The 9,788-nt window shown below is 40.5% G+C and overlaps 1 protein-coding gene across 1 annotated transcript in view; it reads right to left on the bottom strand.

Annotated features, from left to right (window-relative positions):
* Positions 1-9,051, bottom strand: part of LOC130586596 (BMP/retinoic acid-inducible neural-specific protein 3-like) — a gene marked incomplete at its 5' end in the record, with an annotated part of 54,159 nt that extends 45,108 nt beyond the window's left edge. The window contains 2 exons of the mRNA XM_057387454.1: positions 272-462; positions 8,861-9,051. Coding sequence (XP_057243437.1) covers positions 272-462; positions 8,861-9,051 — 382 coding nt within the window. The remainder of the gene's footprint in view (positions 1-271; positions 463-8,860) is intronic.
* Positions 9,052-9,788: the final 737 nt, after the last annotated feature.

The raw sequence follows: 9,788 nt of genomic DNA, 5'->3' as shown, positions 1-9,788 counted from the left end.
ATATACGCATTAGGTTCTCTCAAACACCAAACACTTCTCTAAACACTTCTGTGTCAAACCATGTCTCATTCTTCACTAACTTCTTTAGTGCATCTTTAGACCCTCTTCCACATTAGAAACATCATCAAAAATTGAATGCTTTGATTCAGGTAAAAAAGCTTCAAACAAAACTGATCATTTTGCTCGCAATTCCTAACCAAACCACATTTCCCCAGAACGCAGCTGGTGAAGCTGGGGCCTGCCCTGAGTTGTGTTTTGGGTCTGTCCCTACCTTGATGGCGGTGGAGGCGATCTGGATGTGGTGCAGGCGGCGCAGGGTGCTGTCCCTGTCGATGAAGTAGGAGGCTGCCAGCTGGTGCAGGGTCTCCAGCGTCACCGCAGAGCTGTTGCTGCTGGGGTCGCTTCCTTCCGACCTCTTGCTCAGCTTCCGTTTGTCCACAAAAATTGTGAGTGACTCCTCTCCTGGGCAGGGAAACAGAAGCCACACAGGCATCAGCAATGTCCAACAGTACAGAGRTTCTGTGCACAYTCAGCTCGAAGCACATATAMAATATGTTTCTTTCCAAGGTCAYTTAATACATCCATTTCATAGTGTTYAATGTTARCATAAAAGAAAATGAAACCAGMGTAATTCTTGAGACTTCTGTTYGTTTCCTTCCCTTATAACCCCTGCCATAGCTGATTTSAGGAGAAAGATACCTTGCTCCCCCTTATTATGAGCAACTGTGTGCTTTCTAATCAATTCAGCAATGCCTGAAATCTGATAGAACAGTTGCCCTAAACCAAATTTCTATAACTGAGAAGTGTGGGGGTTTTTGGAAAGTTGGTGTTTTTCCAAAAGAAAATAGAAGCTCCAGTATCTTGTGTTGTATATTTCCCACTTCCTGTCTCTTTATAGAGGGTAAATACTTTGCATTTCAGACATTTTAATTTCTGTAAGATTATTGAAAATCAAAAACAAATCTAACTTGTTTAATTGAGTGAGTTTTTAGGAATATTTCCAGAACAGACTTACAGATACTGTCAAATTTCCAAGTTTATTGTCTAGTTCATGGATACCTTTTCCTGTATTTCAGGCTAAGCAAGAATTAATTCATTTAGTAAAGTGTTTAGGCAAAACTGTTTACTTCAGAAAACAAATTGGAAAGGTAATTTCTTGACCCAGTATTTTCTTCTATGCAATTTATGTCCCAAATAACTACAAAAGCACTTTTCTCACTCTCTCAGCCTGTGTTTGGTAACCTGCATTCTTYAACACTTAGCTCAGCAATTGATTGATAATGTCATTATACCTGGGKTTTAGGTGCTGAACAACTCCACTGAGTGCCTTTTCCTTGTTCCTGGAAAKGGAGTTATCCTGCTAAGGTCTGACTTGCCACTTGTGCTACTTTCACTGCTCACCCATCTGCTGCAGTGGCACTGTGCCCATGCCAAGCATGGGATGCCAACTTCAGATCCGTTTATGTGCCAAAAAGTAATAGCTGCAGAAGGATAAAATCTAGGATGAAAACATGACATCATCTCTCGAGGGAGCTAATCTTGGTGGTGAATAATGCTAAGCGAGGAACGTGTGCCTCCGTGCAGGAGATCACATCTGTTGCCAAATTCTGAYCCGCAAAATTTGTCTTTGGTTAACGTGAACACACTCCTTTTTCTGCAGTGTGTATCTTATGTGTTTCCCAGTCTCTCAGAAATTCAGAGCACAGTCAAGCCCCTCAGACCTTACACAGGCAAAACTAGCCTATATGGAGCTCTTTAKCTAATTAGACCAGAGGGCTTGTCCAGTGTGTTCCTTTGGTCCAGAAAGGAGCAGGTGGCAATTCCAGCTGGAGTTTGCCTCAGTTCCCACCACTACATTCATGCTTCTCCTCCTACAGTCTCCTAATGGGTCATCATTCTGGGCATGAAGTCATCAATGCAGGGATTAATTGCCTGAAGCTCCAAAGAACCAGGAATTAACACAGCCTCCATAAGTATCAGAATTTCCCCACCCAGTTATTTAATCTCTGTGCTGCAAGAAGTTGACAAAGGTTCACAGCTGCTGTGAGGAGGGACCTGGGAAAGCACAGCAAATTCTAACCACCCACAGTCTGAGAGAAATCTGCCATCAGAACCTGCTCTAGGTTCCAGCCTTGCTGGCATTCAGCTATGCCCATGCAACAAACCTGCCTTATCACAACCTGCCGTGTGACTCCAGCCAGGATGAATGATGTTTCTGGGATGAAAACCAATGGAGTGGGCTGAGATTTGAGCCAGGGGCCATGGGCTTTGTGCAGCTGTTTGTGGAGCTGCAAAGACCTGGGTTAGAACAGATATTGGGAAGAAATTCCTCCCTGTGAGGGTGGTGAGCCCCATCCACCCTGGCCTTGGGCACTGCCAGGGATTCAGGGGCAGCCACAGCTTCTTTGGGCACCCACAGGGAGGTGAGGGTGAAGTTGGTATCTTCCCAACATCTAATCTATGTTTCTTCTCTTTTAATTTAAAACCCTTTTCCCTTGCCCTATCACTATCTGCCTGCGTAAAAAGTCACYCTCCCTCTTTTCTATAAGCCTCCTTCACTTCTGGAATGTCACAGCAATGTCTCCCTGGAATCTTCTTTTTTCCAGGCTGAACAACCCAGCACTCCCAGCCTGTCTCCATAGGAAATCTTCTTCAGCCCCTGAATCCCCCACCACATCTTGTTCTTGTAGAAATACTTTTGATTGATCTATAACAACCATTAGTAGAGATAGTGGTGAAGATTCTACTTCAGCAGAATTCTGCTAAGTTTTTTGATTAAAATTGAGTTGGTTGAATTTTTTTCCCATCAAAAAAATGTCAGGCATTTTCCCATCCCCTGCTCTCTGAGGGCAGACAGCAGAACAGGAATAATAAATAATTATAAATAATAAATAATATAAATAATAATAAATATATAAATAATAAATAATAAAAACTCCCATTTCAAAAACAAACAAACAAACAAACAAACAAACAAATAAATTTTGAAAAAGGACAGGGTTGTGTGCTGCATTGTTTTGTTTTGATTAGAACATCACAGGAAAGAACCTTCGAACACCGTCAGGGGTATCACATCATCCCATTATCCTTGTCCTGCTTGATCCTACACTTTCCATKGCAGTTTCTGGTGGGTGTGTTCTGGCAGGCAGGCTCCCTGGGATCCCCAGCCCTGCAGGTTCTGTCCCACACCCTGACACACATGTTTTGGTTTTACCTTTTGTCACAGAACTGAAATGACTTTGTTTCCACGGCACACAAGGAGTCCTGGCCCATCACCAGCATTCCCAGGCACTGTGCTACGAGCAGGTGCTATCAGGGGGAGTTCAATAATATTTGAAAAAGTCAAAAGATTTTTCACAGAATTTTTCATGTCAGAGTTGGTTGAGGTCCTGCTAGAAGAAGAGGATTCTCCCAAACATTGCTGCTTAGGCACCCATGTCCCTGCAAAACTGTGCAAGGGCTCCCTTTGGCACCCAGAACTCCAGGGTTTGGGAAGCAACACTGCCATCCCTGATTTGGGGATGGTAATTTGGGTTTTAAGTGAATCTGAAGAAAATTAAACCCAAGCCAAAAGAGACTCCCATCCCATTGAAAACATGGATGAATCTTGTTGCTCACTGGATACTGTCTGCCACCATAAAACAGGCTAAGGAGATATCCAAGCACCAGCTTAAAAAAGTGTGATTTAGAAAACTATTCAAGATTATGAATTTTAAGAATTGAAAAGAAGTAATGACAGTGAACACTAAGAAAACATGATTATTCAGCATCAAATCTTCCCAGCTGTGCTTTTCATAAGCTCTGAGAGAAGCATTCACTCCCCTTCCCAAAATTCAAGAGACAGTAAACTTCACTTTATTTTTTTCAGGTTTGAAGGAAATAGCATGAAAACACTTGGTTATGCTCACAGAACAATGCCATGCAGCCCAATGAGTGGTTGAAGAAATTAACAGAGTTTTGTTTCCATGTGGGGGCTGTCACTGACAGTCACTGCAGGAGGAGGGAACTGATGTTCACACTCTACACTGACCTTGGCACAGTCCAGTAATGTCCCCACCAGCCCTGGAATTTGCAAGCTTATAATTTAACCTCTATATTTAATTCTTTCTAGATTTATAGGAACAGATTTTCCATTGTTTATATTTATAGGTTAAACTAACTCCCAAGTTAAGAAAGTTATTCCCCATGGTGTTTAAAAAAAATAAAATAGGTCTAGAGAAATTTACTCAGGTATACAACCCATCTGAGGCCTTTTGGGTGTAAGACTCCTAAATAACAGTTTGTAAGTGGCATTCAGAAATTAGAAATTAATTTTGTGTTCAACTTAAGAACATAGTCAGGAATTATTTAAATTAAAAATGTAAATCTCCATCAACATGGTGGAATTGGAATAATGCTGTAACAACTGTAGTTAAATATAACCATCTATTGAAAGAGTAAATACATTTTGTTATACATAASAATGCATATTCATATGATTTAAATRTTTGGTGCTATTTTCTGCCTCAGCTATTGAGAGATTGCCTGTATCCACATCTTTGTAATGATGAAGGGATCATATGATGTCTCACATTTTCCTCTGTAGACTGGGAAGGGGTAGGAAAAGGCAGTGATCCAAGCAGTTCCCATCACTTCATGTCAGAAAGAGAGGAAAGAAGAATAAAAGAACACACTAAAAGGCAGCCACAACTGAGCATAACCCACAGATACCTTCTCAGAGCTCTCTCTGCATACACAGAAATGTATCTTATACAGAACATTGGCCTATGGACTCCTCAAAGGTTTCTGATTAAATAAAATAACTTAGCTACTACCTAAATAAGTAGACCACTACTTCTAGCTAGAGGAAAATCTATTCCTGTCAGGATCATCAGAGGTACCATTAGGGTTTTATCAGGTCATTTTCCCAAACTTAAGCAGATGCTGATGGAAATGCAAAGGCTCAAAAACAATATAAATTAATGTCAGGCCAGATGTGGTATCATTTCCATGGTTCAAGTGAATAACAGTGCACGTTAATTCTATACAGACCATCTGTTTGAGGATTTAAATTTTTTCTTCATTAAGTAGACGGGAGAGGAAAGAAAGTTAATATATTTTGTGCTTTTTCTTCCTCCCCTTAGCTTCCATAATCTTAAATGTTAGGGAATTTACATATCCAAGGGGGTGGGGGGGGCGTGGGGGGGTTAATTGGTGTTTGCAAGTCTGATGCAAAATTTTCAATCTCTTTCTCAGAGCAGTCATTTGAGACTGTCCTCTCCTTCCCTTATTTGCCAATAGTTTGTATCTTACCTTGAAAGAGTGCTATAGAAAGCAAAGGTCGTATCAGCAGTTAGTGTAAGTGCTAATAAATCCTTGGGAATTCATTGAGATTCACTGTTTTACACCACCTGACAATTTCCCCCATCTCTGCAGGCAGACTAATACGCAGCTCCAGGGGAATATTAATCAGGGACAGAAAACCTGGCACTCGTGGAATAGTAAAGGTGTAACCACCTCACTTGCAGGGCTGCAATCAGCTGAGAGAGGCTGGGGTCAAGCTGATCTGCCCACACTTGCTAGGGCTGTCTATTTTAAACATAAAATTACCTCTTTTCCTTCCGATTCACCATGCCTTCAACAACATCCAAGGCTATTTCCTGACCCAGAGAGCTGAATGGATTGATGGTCTGGTAATGAACACCTTGAGCAAAGATGACTGACAATAGCGGTGAAAATAAATCGACCTGGAACATTTCAGATTACCATTTAGCCCGTTGCCTAACGAGGTTCTCATTTCAGAAGAAGCTTTGGCATTGTCCCACAAATTGGTTTATTAGAGCAGCTACCGTGTTTCCGGATGCCAGAAGGACTTCCTTGCAAAGCCCACTATCTTCTTCTTCTTGCAAAGCACCCTAATCAGCCTCACTTCACCCAAGTGCCAGGAACAAGAGGCTATCATCTCATTGTGCTGTGCTAATTATCCTCATCACCAGCTCTATTGCTCTGCTAAATGGCCTTTTCTGAAGGAGCAGCGTTAAAGTGAATGTCTTTAAAGCGGGATTGGGTTCTGTGCTCTCACATTTCTCCCACAGTGGTACCCCAGACTTCACCCTCCAGCTCCGAAGCTCAGGGCTCTCGCTGGTTTTGGCAAATCATTCAAGTGTAGTTCCAGCAAACTGGACAATAATTGCACAACACTGTGTGCAGGCGAAGGAGAAAAGTGTGAATGCAAATCAAAAAGATTTGTGACCCGATCTACTGGGTCACATAGGGTCCTTCAATCATGCAGCTTGGAGCTGCTCGTTATGGACATTGAGTTTATGTCACAAGAAGATAAAATTTACATAAGAAATAAAAGCAGTGAGAAATGTCACTTTCCACATTATCTTGTGGCAGCAAGAAATATAGAACTTTTTTTCCCTGAGTTCTCATTTCCGAATGCCCTTGAGGAGTGTATTTCTGTGTTTGTGAATAAAGACTGGGGAATGTATCACAAACATGTGCAAGAGTTCCCTTTATGCTCAAAAAGGGATCTTTATGGAAACCAAATGGTCACAGAGGCACACAAATCTTATCACAGCATCGTTCATTTGCCAAGTTTTCCTTTCTGTCCATGAATACAGATGATTGGGGATTCATTAAATAAAAGTACTGTGCACACTCCATTTGGTCTTCTGCTTTTAACGAGCTGCATAAGTGACAAGCTTTCATAATAAAACAACTTGTAATTAAAGGGAAAGTACTAATACATTATTGAAATAATAAAAAAAAAATCTAATTACATGTTAATAAAGTGTGGACAAGCATCTGTGGGAATCCCCATTCAATCTAGCCCAAAAATGAGAACTAACACATCCAGGAAAGTATGGGTTTATTAGCTACCTCATGAAAGCTTTCTTAGAAATTACTAATTCCCTGTAATTATTGTAATTGAACCAATTTTTTGAAGTATTCAGCACCCATCCAGTGATAATGGAAGGCAGCAGGTGTGCCTCAAATCATGCCTAAAAATTGAGACTAAGGACCTAAATCAAAACCCAAGTTAATACAAAAACTCCTTTTGACTTTATTAAGCAGTGACAGAGCCCAGAAGTCAACATTGTCTCCCTCTGAGTGAAAATGTGGGCGAGGCTGTGGCAGCTTTTGCATTTTACAGCCTTTGTGAGGTGAGAGAAGGATATCCTACCTCAGCTTCCCTGCAGCAAATCCTGAGGCTTTGGAGAGAATATTGAATGTCTAAGCTAGAATTTTCAAATGTCTCCAAAGGAAATACCCATTAAGTTTTAGTTTAACTTAGGTCCAGACCACCTGAAAGGCTTCAGATCTGTGGCTCTTTTGTGATCAGTGTGATATTGCTGTTTTGAATGTAAACATCAGCTGCTCCCATGTCAGACTGTTTTCCTAGAACTGTTAGATCCAATTTCACCTTGACAATGATGTTAGTTAATAATTAGCCAGATAGGTAGCAATACTGAAAAATAATTTTTACCACTGGATAGACCTTGCAGTATGATACACGCTGCAGCCAAAGCTTTAATTATCACTCTTTATATTTTAAGAAACATTTCCTTTCTCTTCAGTGATTAGTTTTTCTATTCAACTCTGCCATGTATTCTACGCTCAAGAAATCAGTCACTCATAAAAAGTGTATATTTACATGCAAAAATACTCAAAGTAATTAAAAGAATTCAGGGATTTTTTTTTGTTTCAAATTGCTGGTCAACACTCATAAATTGTTCATAAAATTCTAATGGTAGTGCTGTAGAGGTACTTGTTTCCAAAATAATGATAGGAATTAGCTCTTTTTTAAAATAACTACAGTAAGACAGAAATTGCACTTGTTTCCAGGATGGTCTTCTTCAAAAGGAAACCTCTGTGAACCATTTGGGTTGTTACAGAGCTCAGCTCTCAGCCAAGGAAGACTAGGAAGGCTCTTATTTCCTTTACAAATGGATAGGATTCAGTTATGAAATGTATTAAAGAGAACCATTCCTCAGGTGAATAAAGGATTTTGACAAGCCTGTCCTGCTGGAAGGACACTCAATCACCAGAATTATCTTTAATATTATCACCCACGATGGGCTAGAGCTGCATTTCTGAAATGTCAGTTCATTTGGTAATACCTAGATGGGTAATCACAGGTACTAATTATCTTACTTTCAGAACAATTTATGCTCTCCTTTGAACATTAAGCTTCTTCACTGGATTTCTTCAATCCATCTGGTGACTGGATCCCTATTATCCGTGGGGCTACCCTTTCCATATTAGTCTGTGGGGACTGAAAGATGCAGATTCCATTAAGTTAATGGGAATCACATGGCAAACCCTCATCATTCCATTTTGAAAATGCAGTCCCACTGGCTAAGTGAAGACTAATTCTAAAAAGGGCAGAGTGACAATATAGGGATTTTCCAGTGGACAAAGTAGTTTAAAAGTTCAATAAATTAAAATATTTGCTGGAAATACTTGTTACTGGTTTTCTGGCTTCATTTCTGCAGGACTGCAATGGACCCAAATAAATCTGTAACCTGTTATTATGTAAATTGTTACCGGGGCCACTTATAGAAAAATAATATCACCCTCCTTAATGACCTCCATGCCAAATAATGACGTCAAAAAACCAGAAGCAGCACACCAGGTAAAGCACTTCATTCTTAGCAATTTGATTTCTTTTCTTTTTATGCATAAAATTGTTTACACAGCACCTATAAACAGAAGGAGGAGCCACAAGACCCACAGACAGAACCTGCTCTTCACAGAGAGTCACCCAACAAAGCTCCTTGGAGCAGGATCAGCTCTACAAGGAAAAAGTTGTGACCAACACCTTTAGTCCACTCACACCAAGCTGGTTCCTAACAGTTCCCAGAATAAACCCTACCTCCCAGGGTAGCTGAGAGCAGGAAATGTGTCCCATATTTCTTGATCAGGTTTTCTGTGATCTGCTGAAGYGTCGGGCGCCKTCCCAGTAGCCTTATGTTGCGGAARAATTCTGGGGCGAGTGGCAGTGGGGAGCCAAGGAAATTTCTTCTTTCCACAGCAAGATTGTTTACTTTCCAGCGGCCAAACTCTCTGCAAAACAAAGCAGTTCTCATTCAGAAATGTGTCATTCAGACAAATGTCCTTCATTTGCAAATGACTCTGCTCTGCTGAGTAGCTGGGGGCGACTCGCTGGGAATTACAACRGGCCYTGACAGTGGTACTCTGTCATGTGTYATAGACAGGACAAGCAACGAGGGTTATTTATTACAAGTGGAGACAGTACTCCATAATAAAATAATTGTTGGGAAAGAAATAAATAAAAACCAAGCCACTTAGGTTGCTGCTGCTCCTGTTGGTTTTGTGTGGCATCCGAGGTACACACAGCCCTAAAACAACCAGATGTGCCAGAAACTGAAATGAAAGCAATGACTTCCCCAAATTTGGACCAGATGCAACAAGTACTTTCATTAGAACAAGGTAAATTTTAAAATAATAACAAGAAAAAGTCCATGTTCTTTGCCTTTTGATGTTGTCAGTTAGGTACAGAAATTGATAATTTGAGTAATTTGGAGAAATGCTGTCACACCACAATTGACCTTACTGTGATAATTCCAATTTTCTGTACTTTCGGCTGCCATTTTGAGAAAATACACAGACAGAAAGAAAAGTGATGACTTTTCAGTTGTAGGAGGGAGATAAGTGAATTCAAAGACTTGTCCCCTTCCCCTCTCCAAAATAAATCAATGACAGCAGGGAAAGCAAACAAGCTCATTGCACAGCAATAAACACATCTTTTATTCATTTACTTGCCAATTAAGATACCAGAT

Source organism: Malurus melanocephalus, unplaced genomic scaffold, assembly GCF_030028575.1.
Source record: "Malurus melanocephalus ecotype Western Australia unplaced genomic scaffold, MMel_1.1 scaffold_1218, whole genome shotgun sequence".
NCBI classification, from domain to species: Eukaryota; Metazoa; Chordata; class Aves; order Passeriformes; family Maluridae; genus Malurus; species Malurus melanocephalus.
Note: the sequence above shows the minus strand (reverse complement) of the source record. Positions and strands in the feature narration are given on the sequence as shown.